This window comes from Dasypus novemcinctus, chromosome 6 (genome assembly GCF_030445035.2).
Source record: "Dasypus novemcinctus isolate mDasNov1 chromosome 6, mDasNov1.1.hap2, whole genome shotgun sequence".
Lineage (NCBI taxonomy): Eukaryota > Metazoa > Chordata > Mammalia > Cingulata > Dasypodidae > Dasypus > Dasypus novemcinctus.
Window position 1 is genome coordinate 22,762,927 of NC_080678.1, and position 27,072 is coordinate 22,789,998.

Below are 27,072 nucleotides of genomic sequence, written 5' to 3' on the forward strand. Positions count from 1 at the left end.
GAGTAGGAGGAAGATACAGTGGGGCAGAAGGGTAAATAAAGGAAAGTAGGGGTTAGTAAACAACAACAAAAAAATGTGATGATAACAGGACAATTTATTACGCTCCTTTAACCTGTTTCAGTTCAGAAGGTCACTATTACCTATGACCTCATTTGATCTTTACAACAATCCAATGAAGTATTACCATCTCCTCTTTTTTCACACGTGAGGAAAATGGGGACTAAGAGATTAAGTTAAGCACCTAGGTCATAATTTAATCAGTGCCCTGATTAGGATGTCAGGCTAGGATTATTTGATTCCAAACCCATTCTATTAAACATTATTCCATACTACCACTCAGTGAAAACTATCTTACTGATGTAAGGCATACATGAAATGTTTCATTATATAACCTACTATTATTAGAAAACAATCAGCACTGATTATTATAGATAATTTTTCTTTATATTTCCTGTACTAAACATACATTCATTTTGAAATAGGAAAAAGTAAGATTTTTAAAAGGAAACAAATCACAGACTTGTTTTGTAGTTCACATACTTGCTAATGAATATATACTTTACCTGACCAAAATATTGAGAATGAATGGAAGAAATTTTCTTTACTACTATATACCCTTCCCAAGAGGCACATCGTTCTCTGTTTTCTTTTCTGTAGTGAAAATACATTGAAGTAAAAGAAAAAGCAGTTACCTGTACACTGTCCTCCATTGGTTGGGTCTCCATAATAACCTGGCATACAGTCTTGACACTGCTTTCCAGTGGTGAGATTTTTACACTGTTCGCACACATTATTATTGATGCAAGTGCTATGTCCATTACATTGGCAAGCTAAAGAAAAGGGAAACATTATTAAAATTATCTATGTAATACCAAGTATAATAACTATCAAGACAAATAATTTATTTTTAAAATCTAGATGGTATTAAAGTCCAAAGGTCTGTTCACTAGATTTTTGTAAGAATAAGCAAGTATTCAAAATATTAATCCAAGACAATATATACAGTAAACTGCTGAACACAGGGTTTGGAGATAAAAGTGAAACATAAAATGTAGTTAGGAGAGAATACTTTTTAACACAGTCATTAAATATTACTGTGAACATTATATCTATTAAGTTTCATTAACTTAAGACTAAATAAGGGAAGCGGACTTGGCCCAATGGATAGGGCATCCGCCTACGACATGGGAGGTCTGCAGTTCTAAACACTGGGCCACCTTGACCCGTGTGGAGTTGGCCCATGTGCAGTGCTGATGCGCACAAGGAGTGCCCTGCCACTCAGGGGTGTCCCCCGCGTAGGGGAGCCCCACGCACAAGGAGTGCGCCCCATAAGGAGAGCCAGCCAGCGCAAAAAGAAAGTGCAGCCTGCCGCATACACGGAGAGCTGACACAACAAGATGACGCAACAAAAAAAAACACAGATTCCTGGTGCTGCTGATAAGGATAGAAGTGGTCACAGAAGAACACGCAGCAAATGGACACAGAGAAAAGACAACTGGTGGGGGGGGAGGGAAGGGGAGAGAAATAAATAAAAAATAAATCTTAAAAAAAAAGGCCTAATACAGCTTTGATAAAGAATGGTAAAATAAACCTCAAATACTTTTATACACAATAAAAAATCAATAAATATAGAAAACTGAGAGGCAATAGGTACTTACTTAAACAAATAAATTAAAGTAAAAGTAACAAAAATAGTACTTTAAAAATAAGTTGCAAAAATGTCTTCTTTGGGCAAGAATAGTTTCAAGGCTTAACTGAAATCTATTTGAATTTGAACTAAACAGAATCAGATTTTCAGCATGAAGTTTTTTCTGTCTTCACAATATGAAATTCTCAATGTGTTTTGATATTAATATTATAGCAGAATTCCAAAACCTCAGTTTAAGAGATGAAGTTCAATATATGAAAGGCTCATCCTTAGTACCTACTTGGATATAATATTGAGTTAGTTTGGTAAATACACTGGACATCTGAACCAAAGAGCACCATGTAAAAATGCCTCTAAGATGCAGAAAATTTGAACTTGTGAGGAATTTCCCCAAAGACTACTTTAGTGTAATCAACATGAATTAACATCAGATGGTAAGGAAATACACATGAGCAAAAACCAAAGACCTATATATTACAGGAAATCTGGAAAGCATAACTCTATTGTAACAGTTCAGTAATGATATGAGGTCATCATGGAAAAAGTTAAATAATCTTCATTATTCTTTCTATGAAATTGAAATAGTTTTAAAACTTTACATATATTATGAAACAATTAGGAATTAGGAGAAAATTTAATAAGAAGAAATGTCCATGATAAATTAAGTTAAACAAGTTTACAAAACACTATAATTAGAATGACCACAATTTTGCTTTACAAATTTATAAATATGCCTGCATAAAAGTAAATGCTCATTATCTTAGTCTAGTAAGAATTTTTCTGCATCACAAATTTTCTACAATAAATTGAGATTATGTTTATAATAAGAAAAATATTTAGAACTTCAGTTTTTGATATTGTGGTTAAATGGTCAAGTTAATGTTTCATAAAAAATTATTATGTGGTACACCTACATTAATTTACTCGGGTAGAAACAAAAGTATTGAGTACCAACTATGTAAAGCATTACCTAAATATTCAAAATAAAAAATGGATTACTATCAGTACTTTAGGAAACTTCTGGTCACACGGAAGAAGTCATCAGGAAAAAAATGCTTTAACTTCTGAGTAAGAAGTTAAATTTAGCACTCGAGTCTAACTCCGTCCTCACAAATTTCCACTAAAATAATAAGGAGACGCAGGAATTTGGATATGGTAGCAGATACACAAATAAAAGCAAGGTGAGTAATCTTCAATTCCTTTCACAATTAAAAGAGGATCCCTGGCATAATGTCACCCAACCCCACAACCTTAAGTGAGAAGTTCTAAAGGCAAAAGCAGGCAATGGGTCAGTCAAGAAGCAAGTAGCTATTATCCTCTATACAGTTGCTGGAAAGCGTGATGCAGGAAAGTCCAATGTTTCATGAATTGAATACAGCAAGCAGACAGCTAGCATGTATACAGCACAAAAGGCTGGTCATTGCCGTAGCTTGTAACTAGTACGGTAGCAATGGTAAAGGAAAAAGCATGTTATAAAAAGTTGGCCATAATCACAATGACCTTATCAAACACAGCCAAAGAACTGATATACTGATAAGGCTATAATTGTTTTTTTCCCCACTATCACCAGAGTTCTAGATCGGTGATAATGTAAGCTTGTATCTAATAGTTCTTCTAGAATATATTGTTATCTGAAAGTTTCTAATATCAGCCTAGTAACGGAACATGAGTAGAAGTAAAGAGAATCCGCCATTCCATTTTGTCAAACTTTTAATACTCATCTACATGGCTTCTCATTTATGGATACAAAAACAGAAAACATCAAAATAAAACACAGTAAAGGCTACCACAACAGTTTCTTCTCACTTCTTTCCCTTAGCAGGCCTTGCCAGGCCAGCCTTCCTATGCCACCCTCTCCCCTTGCCTGTGCCATGCTGTTCTACTCTGTTATTATAAAATGGGGAAAGGAGAAATTTGTTTAGAATTGAATACCGATGAATCTCCAATGGTGTTCAAAGCTCAACTTTCTGCACTGACTAGAGTCCAGCTGGCCAGACAGAAAGTTATGGTAAAAAAGAGGAACCTTGAAGGATGATAATTGGAGAAACATCAAAATAAAAAATTGAATTACTTTACTAATGATGGGGTAAGCAGATGCTCCCCCTGAGGAACCTTCAGCTAAAACTGTGTTTATAGAAGACATGACAGAAGAACAGTTAGCATCTGCTATGGAATTACCATGTGGATTGACAAATCTTGGTAACACTTGCTACATGAATCCCACAGCTCTGTGTATCTGTTCTGTGCTTGAACTCAATGCTGCCTGTAAAAGTAATGCTTAGGGGGAAATGGCTCCAGCACAGTATATTACTTAGAGATTTTTTTGACTCCATGGATAAAACTTCTTCTAGTGTTCTACCTATTATTCTGTAGTTTTTGCACATGACTTTATCAATAAAGTGAAAAGACAGCCTACAGAATGAGAGAAAATATTTGTATGTCATATGGCCAGTAAGAGTCTAGAAGCCAACATACATAAAGAACTCCCAAAATACTACAATAAAAAGACAAATAACAACTTACAGAATGGGAGATCATTGTTGTCAATCATATATTTTATAAGGATTTAATATTCAGGATATATAAAGTACAACTTAACTAATGGCATAAAACCATATTTAATAATAGGCAAGGGACTTGAATAGTCATTTTTTTCAAAGATGATATACAAATGGACACTAACACAGAAAAATATGTGCAATATCATTACTCATTAGGAAAGTGCAAATCAAAATCACAATGAAGTACCACTTCATACAGACTAAGATGACTATAATAAAAAAAGTAAAATAACAAGTGTAGGTGAGGATGTGGAGAAATTGCAACCCTTACACATCAAAAGTGGGAATGTAAAATTGTACAGCTGCTCTGTAAAGCAGTTTTACATTTCCTCAAATAGTTAAACATAGAGTCACCATATGACCCAGAAATTCCACTTAGATATATATACCCAAGAGTGTTGGAAACATTAGTCCACAGAAAAATCATAGCAGCATTATTCATGATAGCAAAAGAGAGGAAACAACTTAATGCCCATCAACCGATAAATGGATGAACAAAATGTGGTATATCCATACAATGGAATATTATTCAACCATAAAAATCATTTGATTATTGATACACGCTACAGCATGGATGAACCTTGAAAATATTATGCTAAGTGAAAAGAAGCCAGACTTAAGGCCACACATTATATGATTCTTTTCATATGAAAAGACTAGAAGAAGCAAATCCATAGGGAGAAAAAGTAGATTCATGGTTGCCAGCTGCCGGGAAAGGGGGGAATGAGTAATGACTGACAAAGTGTATGAGGTTTCAACAAATGGTGCTAAGAAAACTGGATAGCAAAAGAATAAATTTGGATCTCTACCTCACATGATACAAAAATATTAACTCAAATGGATTAATACCTAAATATAAGAGGTAAAACTATTAAATTCTTAGAGGAAAACAAAGGAGTATATCTTTAGTACCTTGGATTAGGCAATGGTTTCTTAGATATAACACCAAAAGCACAAGCAACAAAAGAAAAACTAGATAAATTGGACTTCATCAAAATTTAAAACTTCAAATTGAAAACAAAACCCAGAAAATGGGGGAAAATATTCACAAATCATATCTCTCATAGGGAATTTGTATTCAGAATATATGGAACTCTTATAATTCAATAATAAAAAGAAAAATAACCAACCCAACTAAAGTATGGGGAAAGGATCTGAATAACATTTGTCTAAGAACATAAATGAACAGCCAATAAGCACATGAAAAGTACTCATCATAAGCTATCAAGGAAATAAAAATTAAAATCACATTAAGATGCTATTTCATACTCGCTAGGATGTTAATAATCAAAATGACCAGAAATAACCAGTGTTGGCAAGAACACAGAGGAAATGAATCCCTCATACATGCTCGCGAAAATGTAAAATAATGCAGATGCTTTGGAAGAGTCTAACAGTTCCTCAAAAGTTCAAAGATAGGTTTACCATATGACCCAGCAATGCCATTCCCAGGAATGCACCCAAAAGTAATGAAAACATACATCCACATAAAACCTTGTACATGATTCAACATAGGAGCATTATTCATAATATCCAAAGGTAGAAACAACCTGAATGGGTATTAAAAATGTGATATAGTCATACAAGGGAATATTACTTAGCCATGAAAAGAAATGAGTACTGATACATGCTACAACATGAAATCTAAAAATATTATGCTGTGCTCACTTCTGCAGCACATATACTAAAATTGGAGCAATACAGAGATTAGCATGGCCACTGTGCAAGGGTGACATGCAAATTTGGGATACATTCCATAAAAAAAAAAAGAAAACTTATGCTAAGTGAAAGTCACTAAAGACCACACATTATATAATTCCAATTATATGAAATGTTCACAATAGGCAAATGCATAGGGACAGAAGTAGATTAACAGGATAAGGAAGAATGGAAAGTGTCTGCTAATGGTATAGAATATCTTTTGGGGGTGATAACAAATTTGTAAAATTGATCATGGTGATGGTTGAACAATGCTGTAATATCTGAAAACTACTGAATTTTACATTTTAAATGAGTAAGGTATGTGAATTATACCTAATTTGTAGTTACTTATACAAAACATATAAATGGAATGGAATTAATAGTAGATAAGACAACGTGGACATAAAATGAGTAAACTTTAAGACATAGAAGAAAAATTATTTGTGATAGGCAAAATTCCAAAATGACCTCCCCTCCCCAATGATCCACCTCCTTGTATAATCTCCTCCTTTTGAGAGTGGGAGAAACATGTAGACATGATGGGATGGTGATTTCCATGACTAGATTGGTAGAGTTAACTGTTATGTTGGGTGGACCTGGTCTAAACCAGGTAATCTCTTAAAAGGCACAGATATCTTCCTGAACAAAGAATATGAAAGGGAATTGATGGGAGGAACACTCTTCACTGTTAGTTTTGGAGATGGAGGTGGTCTCTTAGGAGAAAATGAAGGCATCTCCTAGGAGCTCAAGTGTTCACCAGCTAACAGCCAGGAATAAAGTGGGAGTGGAAGGGAATCTCAGTACTACACTTGCTAGGAACGTAATTCTTTCAAAAACTGAATAAACATGGAAGCAAATTCTTCTCCAAAACTTCCAGAAGAGAACTCAGCCTAAGAGACCTTGACTTTACCCTCTGAGATCCAGAACAGAAAAAATAGCCATGCTGTGCTCTGACATCTGATCTAAAGAACTGTGAGGCAACGAGCACTGTTTAAGCTTCTAGGCTTCTGTTAATGCACTATGCAGCAATAGAAAACTAATACTCTCTCCATTAACAAAGCAGCGAGAGAGAAAACAAATTGGTATGGTGTCAGGGGCACAAATCAAAGTATAATGTGGTAACTTATGATATCTCCTGAAATTAGGAGAGGATCTTTGGCATGTATCACTAAACCATCTATTTTGAAGCTCTGTTTATTAGCTTCAAAAATGTTTAGGATTGTTGTCCTCTTGATGAATTGAGCCATTTATCATTATAAAATGCCCCTTTATATTCCAGGTAACATTATTTTCTCTGAAACCTATTTAATATGAATATAGCCAGTCAATCTTTCTCTTGATTAGTGTTAGCATAGTATATCTGTTTTCATTCTTTTACTTTTAAATTTTTTGTGGCCTTATATTTTAGGCAGGTTTGTTACAGGCAGCACAGAATTGGTGATTGTTCCTATTATCCATTTTGGGTATTTCTTTCTGTAGACTCAGAGTTTCCCACAATCATGCATTTATCAGTACTTAACTGAATACTTAGAGGGGATCTCAGTACCCCTTTGCAGTTTTCCAGAGTTCTTTGTCACTTTTCTTCAATACTTTTTCCGGAGAATCTAGTCACCTTGGCATTACCAGACTTACAACTCCATCTCCTCTTGTCAGGATGACCACTAAGTTGTACTTGCATTCACTTTACTTGCACTGCCTCAAGCAAACTTTCTTTAGGCATTAACCTGGGGCAGTGGCAGGGCTCACTTCATTTGTTACTGTCCATGAGGGTCACTGTCCTTCATTGCCTGATATCTAATGTCCTGAAAATTCTTGTTCATTTATTTTGTCCTGTTTCTTAACTGCCTTAAGAGGGTAGTTTGTGTTACTATTAAAGTAACCAACCATCCCATTTTCCCCAGGACTGTCCATTTTAGCTCTGAAAGCCCCATATCTCTGAAACTCCTCAGTTCTAGATTCACTAGGAATATTTGTCACCCTAGTCATTTTACTCCATTTTTGCTTGTTGATAAAGTTCCTTTTATTTGTTTAATATATAAAAGATAAATTACCATTTAAAGCAAAATATAACAGATGTTTTACTGTGGAGTTTATATAATAAAATTAATGATTAATTTATTATATGTTAAGTATAATATCACTTAAATGTACACTATGATAAGTTAAAGATGTATGCTATGAAACCTAGAGAAATAATTTTTAAAAATAGGTATACAATCAATAAGCCAATCAATGAAATAAAATGAAACCATCAAATATGTTCAACTAATCCAGAGGAAGATGGGAAAAGAAATAAACAGGAACAAAGGAAGATGGGGGTAAAAAAAGAACCCAAATAACCAAGTGACAATTTGAAGCTTTTGGGAATCCCAGAAAAGATCCTGTTCTTAAAGTTAATCCAGTCCTGTGGGTATGGGACCCTTTGATTGGACTGGATTCAGTTGGGGGAACTTTGAATGGATTATTTCAGTGAGACATGACCCAGGGTGGATCTTATTTCTCTTTCTGGAGTCCTTTATAAACAGAAGACTGAAAGTAGCAGACACAGAAAACAAGTGGCAGAGACACAAAAATCCCAAGAGACTGCGAGAGAGGTTCTGGTGCCACACCTGTTCATAATTTGAAAAAAATTCTCAACTAACTAGGAATATAAGGGAACTTCCTCGAGTTAAAGAAAACATTTATGAAAAATCAACAACTAACAGCATACTTAAAGGTGAAAGAATAAATGCTTTCCAACTAAGACTAGAAAGAAGGAAAGGATGTCCACTCTCACTAATTCTAGTCCCTGTTGTACCATAGGTTCTAGCTAGTGCAATAAGGAGAAAACATAAATAAAAAGCATGGAGCTTGAAAGGAAAATAAAGACACTGTCTTTGTTGATAAACAACTTGAAGAAAATCCTAAGGAATATATAAAAAGCTACTAGGATGGAGAAATGAGTTCACCAAGTCACAGCATACAAAGTCAATATAGGAAAAATAAGTAGTATTTCTATAAAGTAACAAGTAATTGGAAAATTTAATTTCTCTACAATACAAGTTATAATAGGAGGAAGAAACATGTGAAAACTTGTTGGTAGCTGTAAATAGTGGAGGCTGCCTGGGACTACATCTCCCAATATGTCCTTTAAGCAAAAAGAAAAAACAAGAAGGAAAACAGAAAACAACACAAAAGCATGCTCTCATCATAACCTAACAACAGAAAATCCCCTTCAAAATAACCATAGGTTGAAAGAGAAAAACAAATTCAAGCAAGCCATCTCTTATGCTTCCATCACACTACAAGATTTTTTGGTAAACAAGGCCTTACCAAGATAAACAGTAGCAAAGATACAAGAGGGCAGTTAGCAACAAGCTTAAACTTGATCTACAATCTCTGCCAGAAAGAGTAAGTCTACTCCATGAAAATACTAAAAGCTTATCCTCAGAGATCAGAGTAGTGTCTATAAAAAGGGGACTTAAAAGTAGCCATTTTGGGTACTTGGGAATTATCCTGAATGACATCGTAATAACAGATATTATATATATTATATATCTTGTCATAACTTACAAAATTATGTGGGAGAGAGGGTAAACTACAATGTAAGCTATAATCCATGCTTAGTGGCAATGCTCCAAAATATGTTCATCAATTGTAACAAATGTAGCACACTAATGAAGGATGTTGTTAATGTGGGAAAATGTGGGAGGGGTAGGGAGCAGGGCATATGGGAAACCCTTATTTTTTTTATGTTAACATTTATGTAATCTAAGTATCTTTTTAAAAACTTAAAAAGTATTAAAAAAAAGAAAATTCAAAAAAAAAATAAAATGAAATTTTAAAAGTAGCCACAATTTTAAGTGGCAGTCTTAGGTATACCTTCAGGGAAGAAAAAAGCACAAAGTAAAAGAGAGATGATTTTTGGTAGTTAAAGAGTAAAGAAATGAAGTAAGAACATTAAAATCTTGCAAAGGCAAAAAAGAAAGAAATAAAAAAGCAAAGTAAGAGGACAATAATCCTTAACTCTATCACTAAAACTGCTATTCTGAAAGAAGAGAGCTTCATAAAATTTGGAATCTTAGAAGTTATGCCAATGCCATAAAAATGAAAAAAAAACTATGAATCCATACAGAGTTATTATTTTAAAAATCAGAAAGCCAGATTCAACACACCTTAACTGATGAAAATTCCCTGGAAATACATCCTTGAAGCAGAAGGAGACCAAAAAACAGGACTCCAAACAGAATTAAATATAGTCAAATCAGCAGTTGGGGAGTTTGAAAAACCACCTTAAATCAGAAATTCAAATATTAAGAATAGAAACAGACTTAAGAAGAAATGAAAAGAGAGTTGACTGAATTCAGGAAAGAAATGGAAGAAAAATTATCTTAAAAATGAACTAAATTACAAGGTTCCAATGGCAGAACAGATTCTCCCAAAAACTTAATGAGGCCCCAGGGAGAAGAAACCATCAACTTAAGAATGACTCTCAGACTCTGACATCTAATGAAGTATGCCCTGCAGGTTTACTGAGCCATAAAGGATCTGTGACTCCTGTTTCCCTCCCAGTTTCTTCTTTTGGTAGTGAAAATGTTTTTCCTTTGTCCATTTGCGTATTGGATACAGATAAATTGTTTTGTAAGTTTCAGAGGTCTATAGCCAGACTGGACTTTGCCTTAAAACAAACTGTATTTCTTTAAACTGATTGTGATATGTGTGTGATTACTTTTATTAATTTCAATTAGAATATAAGCTCCATGAATGCGGTGATTTTAATCTGCATTTATTCATTGTTGTATCTCTAGTACCTAAATCACTCCTTGGCACATAGTAGGCATTCAATAAAAATATATTAAATAAATTAATTTTTCAAGAAGGTTGATTTTGATTCAATATAAGAACAAAATCTCTAAGAAGAAAGTTTCTGAAAAATTTAATGCCCTTCAAAATTGAATGGTAATGAATAACAACGGCAGCTTTTTTACATGAAGTTTTTAAGTTGCCTTTGAATTCTAAGATGTTATAATACTATAACATATACATACCCACACACATACACATATTACATAACATCTACATAAAAGACTATACTACAGGGTAGAAAACTGGCACGAAAGCAATATTTTTTTTTCCTATTAATAGTTCCCATGAAATCAAATTTAATGATTATCTGCCATGGATCTGCTTAGCCTATTTAATTATTACTAATAAAATAGCAACTATACAAAAGAGATGGAATATAGTCTAAGGAAGAATTTTTTCCATCTTTGACATCTGAATTTCATTTCCATTCTCACTTTTTCTCTAAATCTTTATTGTAAGAGAGGAAAAATCCTTGGTCCACTCAACAGAAAGAGAAAATAGTTTTAATCACTTTTTTTATTACCTGGGCACTGGATAAAGGACCACTCATAGTTCTTTTCTTTGGGACAAAGACTGGTATCAAGAACCATCTCATTGCTGTGCATTCCAGCAAGCTTCATTGGTCCTCGTGAAGATCCTTCAATGCAGTGTCCTCTTCCTGTATTACTAGGATCATTGCACCAACCACATCCAGGCTGTTCCAAACACTGCCCACAGGTTCTTAATCCAGAACAATTTTGAGCTGCATGACAGGGACATTAACAAATATGTTGTATGATTTTATATTCAAACAGAATTGTAAGCTAATGGAAAAATAAATGTGATCTTGCAAAAAAGATAGCAAATTGTCCTCTAAAGTTACTCTAAATATTTTTGCAATAATGCCTAAGAGACAGAAACCCCATAAAGCAAATAAAGCATACAACAGAAACAAGGAGGAGATAAGTGGACTTGAAGGGGGTAGAAAAGGAGTAGTACCATGATATGAGGAAAAGTGAAGTCAGCATTTAAGGACTCTTGAGTACTTTGCTAGTACTAGGGCCTTGTTGGGAGCTGATCCAGTAACCTACAGACCACCTTTACCATTGTCTGTGATATAGAGCCATGTAGCTGTTTTCGTTGTGCCTAGTGAGGGCATTCAATGAAAAACTGCCTGCACTCTGCCTGCCAATTCCCTAAGATTCCCGAGCCCCATTTGGACTGCCTCTCATAAACAATGCTCTTCCCAAGGATCAAGATAGGAGGAGTATTTGGCTATCATGTAATTGTGTAGTAAACACAATCTCATCCAAAGAGCCAAAATGAGTGGGAAAATGGGAACCTGATATTCTGCCTGGGACAGGCAGCCAGCAGCACTCATTCTCTCTGACCCTAAGGGTTATAGAATATCATCTCAAGACTCACCAGCTGATGCTCAACCTCTTTTATTTTCAACATAACCTAGGAATATTGCAATGCCTTTTCCAAGGATGAACGGATATTATAGTCTGCCATCATATTCACAGTAGATGCTAGATGACGTTTTAAATTTTTAATTCACAAACAGAGCCCCATAATTGGGCTGACACTTTCCATAATTTTTCTTACTACTCTTGATAGAAATGGCACACTTTTTCTTGGGAAATATTTATTCATAGAAGATGGTGAGATACCATGAATGACATCTTCTAGTCATGTGGTAGAAAAAACCCAGAGGAAAAAAATGGGAGATTTCTGGCATACTTAATTTCATTGCTGTGGAATTAATAACTGTGACCTGGTGTTTTTAATACTACTGGAAACAAAAAGGTTTCACGGATTGCTGCAGACGAAAATAGCAAGAGCTTGTCAGTGAACATTAGGAACTCAATATAGTGGTCTGTGCAGGAATAATGAAATCTTGAATTAAAGAATTCATCAATTGCAATATGATTTGTTGTGAATTCTTTGGGTGCTGAGCATCTCAGAGACTGGATATAAGAAGACAGAACAAGTACCATTTCCTATATTTACTTATTGAGAAATAAAAAAAGAATATCCCATGAATCACTGTACACAAGTGGCTAATGTTAACCCTGTAGATAAATAATTCAATGCATGAAGAGTCTTCCTTTTGAAATTTTTATCTTTCAGGAGAACACAATAGTAAATGACACTTCATTTAGCAGAGCATTAGATAACTGAACATTACATATATTACTATACCCCTGCTTAGTTTCTTGCTATGAAATATGTGTTATATCTATGATCACAGTTAGCCCACAGTAGTTTTGCTGACAGGGTTATTGTCTCCAAAACTATACTGAGGTGCTATGCATTCAATAGGAAATAATGGAAAATATCAAATACATTATTTTGACATTCCAATTACTTACCATCATGTAATGATTTGAAGCAAATCTGTACTGGGTCTCAACCATAGTAAACCTACTTTTCTTATATATTTATAGTCTATGGATATCTCCTAGGAAAGTAAATTTTATTTTAAGACTATTTTTTTGTCTTTACTTTTTAATATTACATTAAAAAAATATGAGGTCCCCATATACCCCCATCCCCCTCACTCATTAAAATGGCTTTAAGATGTCATATAAAAAAATTAAATCTAGACTCTTCTCAAATACAGTATTCTTGTTAAAAAGCTGGGGAAATCTTAGGTTTCTTGCATTGCCTAAATGATGAACTATTAATCTTCTAGTTCTGTTTATCTGTTAGATTTTAGGGTTTAATAATAAACTACAAAAAGTCATCCTCAGAGCCACATTCTATTTCTCTTGGATCCCATTTTAGATATGAAACTATTAAAGAAGGTAACTTTGGTTTTGTTTCTGCTCAACAGAGGAAAGCAACGTGAATTGCTGAATGGCTAATGGAAAATTTATTCTTTAGTATTAAATGGTAACTCTAAAAGTTACAGAATAAAATATATGGGTTTTCTTACAGAAAACAGTATTACAAGAAAGCTTAGGGGTACTGTGCATTTTTTTTCTGAAGTAATAGATGGTGTAGAGACTATGTATAAATTAAAAGATATTAGAAGAGTTATTTTTATTTTATTTCATATATTTATTTTTGGATTTTTGAAAGTTCAAGTCGTAAAATATTCAATCTGGTTTTTTAATGTGGAGGAATTGGAAAACTCAATCTGTAAGAAAACTACGTCATCATATATTTAAGAATTATTTCCTTCCCTAATTGTCAAGAAAAGACTAATAATCAAATTTAGCATGTGCATAAACCCATAGAATATTGAAAGAAATACAGATTTGTGATATATACACTGTGTTCTTGTGATTCTTATTATTCCAATTTTTTTATACCAAAAATAGTTTTAGGAAGTACCGGGGATTGAATAAAGGACCTCATAGATGGGAAGCAGGCACTTAACCACTGAGCTACATCTGCTCCCCTCCATATCAATTTAATTGTATTTTCATTTGAACTTTTATATAATAACTAAATCTTCCATTTGTTTTATAAACAAATTCCTTTTCACAGATACAATATCTAACTGCTTAAAATATATCAATTATTAAAAATGTCAGCTATTAATTAAGGTTGCTCATAAATCATTAGGTAAATTTGGTTTTAAAACATATTTCATTTTTTCAGCTTGTGAATTTTAAACATTAATATCACAATATTATGTCTGAAAAATAATGCAGATTATAAAACCCCATTTGTTTATTATTAGCAAATAGAAATTTCTATCAAGTGCCATTCACCAAAAAACCTTAAATGACTGAGATAACTTTCCAAAAGCAACATAAGACTTAGACCACTTTTAATAGAAAATTGAGTTTATACCTATGAAAAAGTTTTAAAAGACTTAATACCATCAAATGTTAAGTGACTGAAATATGTAGTAGAAAATGATAATGTGAATGTATTCCATATAACCCACCTAAAATATATATAAGAGGTTAAAGGCAAAAGCATCACAAACCACTGCCCAGAAGTTGACATCTTTGAAGCAATAACACTCAGTTGCTTTTAGCACGTGGGCTTTACACAGGATGTCATTTTTAGTCCTAGCACCTATTTCATTTCCCATCATTACTTTACTGCTGATTAAATATTTGTTTGTTAAAAACCTGGAAAAACATTAAACATAACTGAGAAGTTTTTGTGGTTTTCACAAGGAGGGGGTCACTGCAAGGTAAATATTACTTCCAGAAAATTCAGTAAGGTCTCCTTGCGTGCAAAGCCCCTTTTCCCCACTGTGATGCACAAGGACATATAATAATAATAATAATAAGCTTTGGAACAAAAATAACTATAACTGTTACAGTAACAATGTACATCATCAGTACAACTGAACTATACATACAGCAACAGGTAAGGCAAACATGATCATGCAATAGACAATAATGAAAGAAAAAACCTATGGAAATGAAAAATTCAACAGAGTAGACCAACTTCTTGAATAACAAATTATAGATAAAAAGTAGGTAAAATCTCTATAATAATCAAGAAAACAAAAGAAGCAAAAGATCAAAAACAGAAGACACAAAAGCAGAACTGAAGAAGCAACCTAAGCACTTCTGACAACCCACCAGAAATACTTGGTTGCTAGTGTTTAGTTTGTCAGCAGTAAAAATACAATTAATGGTTGTGTTTAAATAGTTGATCATATTTAAGCGATCTTCTCAACAAGTTACAACAAGTAACAACAAGTTACAACAATTTTTATAGTGGAATTACACTGTTCCAAAAAAAAATCTCACTTCAAATAAATAAAACGCCCCAATTAAATAGCCATAAGTAAATACTTGAATCTTAACTAAGAGAAGGAAAATACAACTGAAGTTAATAGATATTAAGATATATCCAAAAGTTCCAACAAGTGTTTTAAGATTTCCAAAAGAGTAAACAGAAGACACCAAATAATCTAACACTTTAAACTACATTTTTAGCAGGTAAAGAGAGAAACTATTCCTAGATTGAAAGAGCCAATGAGAACTCACTTTAAATGTCCATTAACTACTGAAAAAAATAAATTGAAAGAATCTGTAAAATTTTAGAATGCAAGGATTAAGATAAAAATTTTAAAGGGAAAGAAAGAAAAAAAAGAAAAGAAAGAAAAGTTGTCCCATAAAAGGATGAAAATTAGATTGGCATGAGTATTCTCATTCATCTCACTGAAGGCCAGAAGGAGTTCTAGAGAAAAAATTATTGAGAACTCCACACTTAGACAAATTATCATTCACATGAAAATGAAAACTACATTTTTGACATGCAAATGATAAAAATAAGTTTACTAGTCACAAACATGTTTGGAAAGAATTACTGAATTTTGAATTCTCAAAAAAGGAACAAATGAGAAGGAAGGAATAGGAGGGGAGCCAATAGGATGACAAGAAGCCCAGAGCCACTTAGGAAAGTTACAGGAACAAGTCGTGTTATAAACCATACTTCTTGGTAACCTGCCAATACCTGTTTCCAGGAAGGAGAGAAACGGGTAGGCCAGTGGACAGAAGCAAAAGCCTAAAATCCACCTAAAAAGGGTTGCAAAGATGGGATGAGAGAGAGATAAAATGAGATAGAGCTATTGTTAGGCTGTTAGGCAGAAGGAACCTGAATGGGCTGACAAAATCCCCTGGGAAGGATTCCCTTATAAAAACTATTTTAAAGTATTTTGAATACTTTTCAACCACAACACGTGCCTGAGATTAATAACAAACTCAAAGTGGCTGATATTTTGTCTTCTTGACTGCACAGGAGCTGCAGATCCATTGGGGCCTGGCATAAGCACATGATCATATTAATTAAATATCAATTGCAAACCCTGCTTATTGTAGGTTAAAATATTGGGAGAAATAAAAAGCACCTAAGGACTCCTGGTCTCTCTGTCTTGGTAAACTTCATAGATACTCAGGATTTGGGAGGTGGGGAATTGAAGAGGAACAAAAGATTCCTCTCCTTTTATCTGTACCTGTTTGGACTTCAGCAGGTAAATGGATGTTTTGCTTTGTTCAAATCAATGATTCCTGGATGGACATAAACTTGGACACCAACTTTATCTCAGGTTATTCTGCAGCTACCTCTGGTAGTGGAATTGTTGACTCCTGGGTCCCTGCAAAGCATATTTATCCAAAAAAGGACAGAAAGTCTGAATCAATCACAAGAGGGATAGACCCCAATTAGTGGCCCGTGAATAAGTATACCCAATATTGAGAGGCAGGTGATGAGAGTGGTAGTAAAAAATCTTTTTGACCTTTTAATTCCAAATTTGAACAGGCCAGTTAATTCATGTCCCTAACAGAAAGGTATTTTTTTTTTAACAGCCCTAGTTTCAGAGGGTGGATTGTGGTGAGATAAACCACATTAACTGCTAGCGAGGAGCTAGCTATGACCAGTAGCTTCTTCTCCAAACAGGAGGTGGTGCACATGGTCTCAACTTCCTAGAAGGCTGCCAAGTGCTATCAGTAGTAATATGTAATCCCTTGAGAGCTACATCTTGATGCAATTTGTTTGTCTTAGCAAGGCCACTACTATAACATTAAGTACACAGTATCACAGTCAAAACGTCCTCATTCTACGGTCCTTATAAAGCATGAGAACTGCCAGGTTCAGGGTCTTTCATTTGGGGTACAACCCAAAATAAATCCTATACTCCCTCCTGACATGACTCTACATGTGATGCCAAGACTGAATTCTGTATTTGGAGCACCTCTGCCTGTCAATACCAGACTACAATGTATTATGCCTCTAGGTGTTTGCACAAGCCCTTTGATTGGTAAGGTTTTAAGATTAATCCAATATACTAGAAAGGAACCATCTGTAAAGGATATCAAGAAAAGACTTGTACTTATAATTGCATCTAAAAGAATAAAAATTGAGGAGTAAATTTAACAAAGGATATTAGAAAAGTGTATACCAAAAACTATAAAACACTGCTGAAGAAATTAAAGACCTTAATAAAGGGAAAAAAATCCTTTGTTCATGGATGGGAAACTTAATATTGTTAAGATGACAATACTACACAAAGTGATTTACAGATTTAATGCAATTCTGATTAAAATTTCAGGTAGCTTTTTGCAGAATTGAAAAAGCTGATCCTCAAATTCATAAACTATGGTAAGGGGCTCTGAGTGCCAAAACCATATTGAAAAGAACAAAATTGGAGTTCTTACACTTACCAATTTCAAAACTTACTATTAAGGTACAGTAACCAGTGTTGAGAATTAAACCTTTACATCTATGGCCAATTGATTTTCAACAAGGGTGCCAAATCTACCAATGGGGGAATAGAATAGTCTCTTCATCCAAAGATGATGGGACAACTCAATAGCCACATTATAAAAGAATGAAACTGGACTCCTACCTCACAAAACATACAAAAATTATCTCAAAATGGGCCAACAATCTAAATATAAAGTTAAAATTGTAAAACACAAAAGAAACTGGACAATTTTTACAACTTTGTATTAGGCAATGGATTCTTAGATATGACACCAGATGATATGGTCCTATAAAATAGGAAATCCAGAAGAATCTTCAATAAATGGTACTTGGAAAACTGGACATCAATATCCAAAAGAATGAAAGTGGACATTTACCTTAAATCATATAAAAATTAACTTAAAATTGATCAATAAATGTAAGAGCAAAAATTATATAACTCTTAGAGAAAAACATAGGGAAATATCTTCAGGTCCTTGTATTAGGCAATAGATTTTTAGCCTTTATACCAAAACCACAAGCAATACACATAAAAAATAGATAAACTGGATTTCATCAAAATTAAAAACATATGTGCACCAAAGCACACTACAAAGAAAGTAAAAAGACAACCTAAAGGATAGAAGAAAATATTTGCAAGTCATATATCTGATAAGGATAATATCCAGAATATATAAAGAACTCCTACAATTCAACAACAAAAAGACAAAAATAGCCTAACTGTAAAAAGGACTAAGGACTTGAGTAGGCATTTCTTGTAAGAACGTAAACAAATTGCCAATAAGCACATGAAAAGATATTTAACATCATTAGCCATTTAGGAAAATGCAAATCAAAATCACAATTCAATATCACCGCATACCCACTAGGATGGCTATTATTTAAAAAATAATAATAATAATAAATGTTGGTGAGCATGCAGAGAAATATTCCTATTCATGCATTGCTGGAGGGGCTGTACAATGACACAGTCATTGTGGAAAACAGATTGGCAGGTACTCATAAATTTGAACATGGAATTATCATATGACTTGGCAAACCCACTCCTAGGTATATATCCAAAGAATTGAAAACAGGGACTGAAACAGATACCTGTACATAAATCTTCCTATTGCATTATTCACAATAGCTACAAGGTAGGAACAACCCGTGCCCATAAACAGATGAATGGATAAACAAAATGTGGTATATATACAATGGAATAGTATTCAACTGTAAAGAAGAAAGGAAGTGCTGATACATGTTACAACATGGATGAACTTTGAAGATATTATGTTGAGTAAAATAAGATGCAAAAGAACAAAGATTGTAAAATTTCACCTATATGAGATATCTTAAATAAGCAAATTCATAGAGACAGAAAGTAGTTTACAGTTTGCCAGGGTTTGAGGAAAAGGGTTTATTAGGTTAGTTATTGCTTAAATGGTAGAGAATCACTATTTGGGGTGATGAAAAAGTTTAGTTAATGGATATTGGTTATGATAGTTCAATATTGTGAGTAAAATTAATATGACTGACTTGTACAAGTGAAAGCTGTTAAAATGGTTTTATGTTAGCATATACATATATTTTACCAAAAGAAAAAATATTTAAAAATCCAGATACAATTTTTAAAATTAATAAATTTGAGTACATAAATTAAAGAACTATGGTCTGACAAGAATGTTTAAAAAGCATAATCAAAGTAAAAAGCATACATAAAGGAAAAATAGTTTCATATCTTTTAATTTTTTTGTTCTATACCATTGAATCATATTAGTGTTTACATATTCAAAAATTAATCTAACAGAAAAGAATAACACTTTAAAATTGTATACAAAGAAAACCAAATGATCCTAATTATATATAAACTGATAACTATATGACAGAAATAAAAGAAATAATCCAAATGAGTTTTTTTCCCTTAAGTTTTTCACACACTTTATTGGAGAAGTTGTGTGCTTACAGAACAATCATGCAAAAAATACAGGGTTCCCATATATCATCCCACCACCAACACCTTGCCTTAGTGGAACATTTGTTACAACTGAGGAGAGCACATTTTTAGAATTGTACCATTAACTAAAGTTCATCATTTAACTTAGGGTTCACTGTGTAGTGGAGTTCCATGGAGCTTTTTAAAATTTTTATTCTGTTACCATATATACAATCTAATATTCCCCCTTTTAATCATATTCAGATATATATTTCAGTGCTCTTAATTGTATTCACAATGTTGTGCTACTATCACCACTGTCCATTACAAAAAAAATCCATCATTCCAAATAGGAACCCTGTATATTTTAAGCATTAACTTTCCCATTCCTTATCCCCACCCCAAACCCTGATAACCTATATTATAGATTCTGACTCTATGAGTTTGCTTATTATAATTGTTCAAAACAGTGGGATTATACAATATTTGTCCTTTTGTATCAGTCTTATTTCACTCAACATGATGTCTTCAGAGTTCATCCCTGATGTCACATATATCAAGATTTCATTCATTTTAATGGCTGAATAATATTCCATTGTATGTATAAACCACATTTTATTTATCCATTCATCAGTTGTTGGACAGTTGGGTGGATTCCATCTTTTGGTAATTGTGAACAAAGCTGCTATGAACATCAGTGTGCAAATATCTGTCCAAGCACCTGCTTTCAATTCTTTTGGTTACATACCTAGTAGTGGGAAAGTCAGATCATACGGTAGTTCTACATTTAGCTTTGAGGAATAACCGAACTTTCTTCCACAGTGGCTGCACCTTTTCACATTATCACCAGATATGATAAGTGTTCCTATTTCTCCGAATCCTCTCCAAAACTTATTTTTCATTTTTTAAACAGCAGCCATTCTAAAAAGTGTAAAATGGTATCTCGTTGTGATTTTGATTTGCATTTCCTTGATGGCTAATGATGTTGAGCATCATTTCATGTGCTTTCTGGTCATTTGTATATGGTCTTTGGAAAGATTTCTGTTAAGTCTTTTGACCATTTTTTAATGGGGTGGTTTGTCATTTTGTTAAGTTGAAGGCTTTCTTTATATATACTGGACATTAAATCTTTATCAGATGTGTGGTTGCCAAGTATTTTCTACCTTGCGTAGGTTGCCTGTTTACTTTCATGATAAAGTCCTTTGAGGAACAAATGTTTGTGTGTTTTTGTTGTTGTTAAGGTCCCATTTATCTATTTTTTCTTTTGTTGCATGAGCTTTGGGTGTAAAGTCAATGAAGCCATTGCCTAACACAAAATCCAAAAGTTCCTTCCCTATGTTTTCTTCTGGCAGTTTGATAGTTCTAGCCCTTATACTAAGGTCTTTGATCCATTTTGAGTTGATTTTTATATATAGTATGAGGTAGGTGTCTGCCTGCTTTTGTTCACAAATGGAGATCCAGTTTTCCCAGGACAATTTGTTCAAGAGACTATTTTTCCCCAACTGAATAGCCTTTGCCATCTTGTCAAAATACAGTTGGCCATAAACGTAAGGGTTGATTTCTCAGCTCTCAGTTCTACTCCATTGTGTCTGTACTTATACAAGTTCCATTCTGTTTTCATTACTATGGCTTTGTAATATGTTCAGAATCAGGAAGTGTGAGTCCTCCAAATTCACTCTTCTTCCTCAAGATGGCTTAAGCTATTCAGAGTGCTTTACCCTTCCACATGAATTTGATTGGTTTTTGCATTGTTGTAAAGGCTATTAGAATGGGGGAGGTGGGTGGGGATTGCATTGGATATTGGATCTATAAATTGCTTTGGGTAGTAGTGACATCTTAATTATATTTAGTCTTGCAATCCATGAATATGGACTATCCTTCCATTTATTTAGGTCTTCTTTAATTTCTTTTAGCAATGATTTCTCATTTTCTGTGTACAAGTCCTTTACATGATTGGTTAGATTTATTCCTAGATATTTGATTCTTTTACTTGCTATTGTGAATGGATTTTCCCCCTTGATTTCTTCTTCCAATTGTTCATTGCTTGTGTACAGAAACAAGAATGATTTTGGGGTATTAATCTTGTACCACACCACTTTGCTGAATTTATTTATTAGCTCTAGGAGCTTTGTTGTGTATTTTTCAGGTTTTTCTGTATATAGGATGATATAATCTGCAAATAGGTAGTTTCATGTCTTCTCTTCCCTTTTGGGTGCCTTTTATTTCTTTTTTTCTCTGCTCTGGCAAAAACTTCCAGTATAATGCTGAATAACAGTGGTGACAGTGGGCATTCTTCCTTGTTCCTGAACTTAGATGGAAAACTTTCAATCTTTCATCATTACGTAGGACATCAGTGGTGGGCTTTTTATATATGTACTTTATCCTGTAGAGGAATGTTTCCTTCTATTACTAGTGTTTTAAGAGTGTTCATCAAGAAACGGCATGTATTTTATTAAAAAGTCTTTTCTGGATCAATTAAGTTAATATGGTATATTACATTAATTTTCTTAGTTTGAACCAACCTTGCATAAGAGGGATAAACCCACTTGATCCTAGTATATAATTATTTTAATATGCTGTTAGATTTGATTTCTTAGTGTTTTGTTGAGAATTTTTACATTTATATGCATAAGAGATATTGGTCTGTAGTTTTTTTGTTTGTTTGTGTGGTGTGTGTGTGTATGTGGTATCTTTATCTGACTTTGGTATGAGGGTGATGGTGGCCTCATAAAATGATTAGGATGTTTTCCCTACTGTTCAATTTTTTGGAAGAGTTTGAGCTGAATTAGAGTTAAGCCTTCTTAGAATGTTTGGCAGAATTCCCCTGTGAAACCATCTGGTTCTGGGCTTTTCTTTGTTGAGAGGTTTTTCTCTTTACTAGTAATTGGTTTGTTAAGATCTTCTATTTCTTCTTGAGTCAATGTAGGTAATCTGTGTATTTCTAAGAATATGTGCATTTCATCTGGGTTATCTAATTTATGGACATACATTTGTTCTGAAAATCCTCTTTATGGGGAGTTCATAGTAATGTCTGATTTTCATTATTAGTATCCTTTCTGCTCCTCAGCCTGACTCATTTCAAGTGTCTTATCTGCAATTCACTGATCCTGTCTTTCTCCAGCCCCATTCTAGAGCTGCTCATGAAACCCTCCTGGGCATATGTCATTTCCATTTTCACTGTCTTCAACTCCACTAGTTCTGTTTGGTTCCTTTATAAAATTTCTATTTCTTTACTTAGACTGTCATATTGTTCATTCATTGTTTTCCTGATATTCTGTAGTTATTTCACTGTACTTTTCTTCATCATCTTAAACATTTCTAAGATCATTTTTTTTCAAGGTTTTTTGTTATGACCACATTCTCATCTTCTTCACTGCTGTCTTTATCCTTTTCCTTGTACTCTTTTGTTGCACACTATAAATTTTAATATTTAAAATGTTAACTCTGGGATTTATTCCCTGGCATGTCTGTTTCCTGGTTTTAATTAGCTGGTTATAAGACAGCAATTTTCTTGAGCTTCAGCACCCCTCTCAGGAAGGTAGACCCAAGGTGAACGCATTGGGCTGGGTTTCCCTGTCTTTCTGGGCCTGTCTTGTCCTGAGATTTTACTTATTAGTCATTTTGGATTTCCCCTATTTAAAGGAGTTTGGTTGTCCCCTCTGTTCCCTAGGGGACAAACCTCCCTCTCAGGTATCTGAAGCTACCAGGCCTTTGCCTCAGACTGTCAGCCACTATAGTTTTTTATACTCCTTTCTTTCATTCTCTCAAGCAGCTTTTGCCTGGAGGGTAAATTCTGGGAGGACGGTCATCCCAGGGAGGACATTCCCAATTCAGCCTTTCCCAGCCAAAACAAATCAGAGACCCACAAATGGGGTGAAGTCTGGCTCCAAATTACCCTATGGAGGTTGTCGGAAGAGTGCCAAAAACTTCTCCAACAGTTCCCCAAAGCTGAGCTTTCCTGGCCTGGCCTGCAAATGCAGCCCTTCAGCTAATTTTCCCCCACTGCGCTGAGAAAGCTCTGCATTTTTAAATCTACACCATCAACAACCATGCCAAGGGAGTGTTGAAACAACAGCTGCTGCCAGCTTTGTCCATAGTGGGTTTAAACAATAGGTGTCCTCAGAACATGGAACCAGTGATCCAAATTCACTAATCAAAAGCTGTGATCAGTGATCAGTTGTCCATATCCCTGTTCCTAGAGAAGAGGATTTTTATGTCCCTTTCTGTCACCAGCCACTAGGCAAGGACTTTACCCCAAGGCAGCCTTTCATGGGATTGGGGGATAGGTGGCAGTAGCCACTGCACCAAGAGAGACATTTATAGTTCTTTATCATAATACATATGCCTCTTCCTGCTTAGAAACATGTTAAAAGGACATAGGAATCCAGAAGAGACTCCCTGCTGGCCAAATCTGGAACAATTTCAGCAGTAAAAAGAATAATAGAAATAATGAATTTTAACACCTTTTTTTTTTCCTTAAAGAGTCCACGGGCCCATATTGCACCATAATTTAGAAAAGAAGGGAGGGACATGAATTGTTGAGACCTCAGAATGGGTAGCTGGTCTTCAAAGATGGTCCCAAATATTCTGACATCCTGTACATACATGCCATTCCTCCCATCAGGAGATGGAGTTTGTTTCCTCCCCTTGAATCTGAGCTGGGCCTGTAACTGCCTTGACCAATAGAATGTGGAGGAAGTGACATTTTGGGATTTCTGGGCCCAGACATTGAAAATATCTTGGCAGCTTCTGCTTCCTTCCTCTTGGAACCAGGCTTCCATTAGTAAAAATGTCCAAGCATTCACGTGGAAAGGTATGGATATTCAAGGCCCGGCACTCCCAAACAGCTCCAGCTGAGCTCCCTGCTAACAGCCAGTACCAACAACCCGTCTTATGATTGAGCCATCTTGGACATAGACCCTCCATGTTGAGATCCCAGCTAATACCACCTGGAGCAGAGACAAGCTCTTTTCTCAAAGCCCTGCTCAAATTGCAAATTAATTTGTGGGAAAATGAATGATTATTATTTCACCCCAAAATAAAGGAGGGAGGGAGGGAGGGAGGATAATGGTAGAGGAGGGAAAGTAATTTTTTACAGAAGAATGCCAACTAATAAATATATAAGAAATGAGAGAATCAGAAAATGACCATTTTGTAGTCATTGATAAGTGATTCAAGCAATGAATAATTGATGGATTGTAAAAGTATTGTTTAAAAAGTTTTTGGAAAACAGGGTATTCCCACAGTCTCAAAGTATTACCCCAGAGATTACTTATCACTTATAAAAGGGAAAAGGTACCTTTACAATGGAGATCTGGTAGATGCCACCTTGATCAAGTGATCACACTTAACATTACCAATAATGGCAAATGGAAACCATGAATCTCCAAGTAAAAAGCTTGAAGAATGATGTATTATCACTGATATACTTATGCCAAAAACTGCTTAACCTGAATCTGATCATGAGGAAAAAATCAGACAAATCCAAATTAAGAAACTAACAAAACAACTGATGTAGATTCTTCAAAAATTTCAGTCATGTAAGAAAAAAATTGGGAACTGTACTAGATTAAAGGACACTAAAAAGGTCCCACAGAGCAATATGTGACCCTTAAGGTGAGCACTTTCCTGAAGTGTTATGCTGTCTGCAAAAACACAGAATTACAGGGGAAGTTTGAATGTGACAAAATGATAACATTTAGGGTAAGAAAATTAGTGGAATTCAAAATGACGATATAATACAAAGCAGAGGCTAATATCACACTAATAGGTTTTAAAATCAGATATAACATTATTTTTGTCATGTATTCTAAATCTTCCTAAAATATAATTCACCTTTCCATCACAGAAAAGTGACTTCTGTAGCTGTTAAACAAAAAGTCACTCTACATAAATACTTACGAGAGCAGGTGGCAGTTTGCCACTCCAGACACTGTCCGTACGGAAAAGAGATTATGTAAGCATTAGAGTCAACACATCGTTTAGTACTGCTGCACCACATACACTCCATTCCATTGCTTGTACAGTTGGAACATGATGTCCTTAGAGAGCATGGCTTTTTGCATGGCCTTGCATTTTGATTTGGACTAACTGAAATAAATCAACAAACATAATTTTTCACCTGTTAACTATATTTTAACAGTAGTATATAGGTTTTACTTGTTTTGCTGTTCAGGGAATGTTTCAATTAAATGTGGCATCAAAACGACATCAAAAATCAAATGATGACGCTAATGAAAATACACATCAAGAATTCTTGGGAAACGGACTTGGCCCAGTAGTTAGGGCGTCCGTCTACCACATGGGAGGTCCGCAGTTCAAACCCCGGGCCTCCTTGACCCGTGTGGAGCTGGCCCATGTGCAGTGCTGATGCGCGCAAGGAGTGTGGAGCCATGCAGGGGTGTCCCCGGATAGGGGAGCCCCACGCGCAAGGAGTGCGCCCCGTAAGGAGAGCCGCCCAGGGTGAAAGAAGGTGCAGCCTGCCCAGGAATGGCACTGCCCATACTTCCCGTGCCGCTGACGACAACAGAAGCGGACAAAGAAACAAGACGCAGCAAAATAGACACAGAACAGACAACCAGGGGAGGGGGGTGAATTAAAAATAAATAAATAAATCTTTAAAAAAAATAAAAAGAATTCTTAAGTTTATTATCAAATTTGAAAATTTATAATGCCTTGGAAATTTTTAATTATTTACAAAATATGCAAAGTTGTATAATTTCAAAATATTTAAATAGTAGTATTAGCATGACCTAATTTTTCTTCTATTGGCTGAATACTACGTAAGCCATCAATATTTACTTTTCTAGCTATAATTTTTTCAATAAACTTTCCACATTTCACAAAGTGGATCATCTGTCAGTGAACATATATCTCTCACATAAAATCAACAAAAATATTAAAATTTACTGTAAAATATGTATATAAAATACAGTATTAAAAAGAATTCAATAATATTCCTTTTTCGGTTTACAAAAACCCATTTTGAGTTATGTAACGGAAATATTTGATTCCTTTTTTATTCCAATAGAAATAATAGATCTACAAAAGTAAAATGATTTTCACTCTTTTTAATCTTAGACAAATCTTTCTTCAAATACTACTACTGTAACAGTGCAAGTAATTCATAAATTATGAATAGATTCTTACTGTAATGTAACTACAACCATACATTCATAATCTTACTATTTCAATCAAGAAATAAAGATCATATAAAACAAGAAAATTTTATTTTCACA

General features: G+C 34.4%; 1 protein-coding gene and 1 non-coding gene across 8 annotated transcripts in view; one reads left to right on the forward strand and one right to left on the reverse strand.

Annotated features, from left to right (window-relative positions):
- Window positions 1-27,072, reverse strand: part of ATRNL1 (attractin like 1) — an 899,374-nt gene that overhangs the window by 657,161 nt on the left and 215,141 nt on the right. For 5 of the 7 annotated variants that reach the window (XR_011648991.1, XM_058298320.2, XM_058298322.2 and 2 more), the window contains exons 17-19: window positions 25,736-25,924; window positions 11,279-11,497; window positions 693-830 (exon numbers count right to left, since the gene is read on the reverse strand). Coding sequence is in view for 6 of the 7 variants with exons in the window: in XM_058298320.2 (XP_058154303.1) it covers window positions 693-830; window positions 11,279-11,497; window positions 25,736-25,924 (546 nt within the window). In the remaining variant the exon portion in view is untranslated. The remainder of the gene's footprint in view (window positions 1-692; window positions 831-11,278; window positions 11,498-25,735; window positions 25,925-27,072) is intronic. The other 2 variants (XM_058298321.1, XM_058298326.2) reach the window with 1 other exon arrangement.
- LOC111759675 (U6 spliceosomal RNA) lies at window positions 5,870-5,973 on the forward strand. The gene has a single exon (XR_002793582.1). It is a non-coding gene; the product is annotated as a U6 spliceosomal RNA (small nuclear RNA).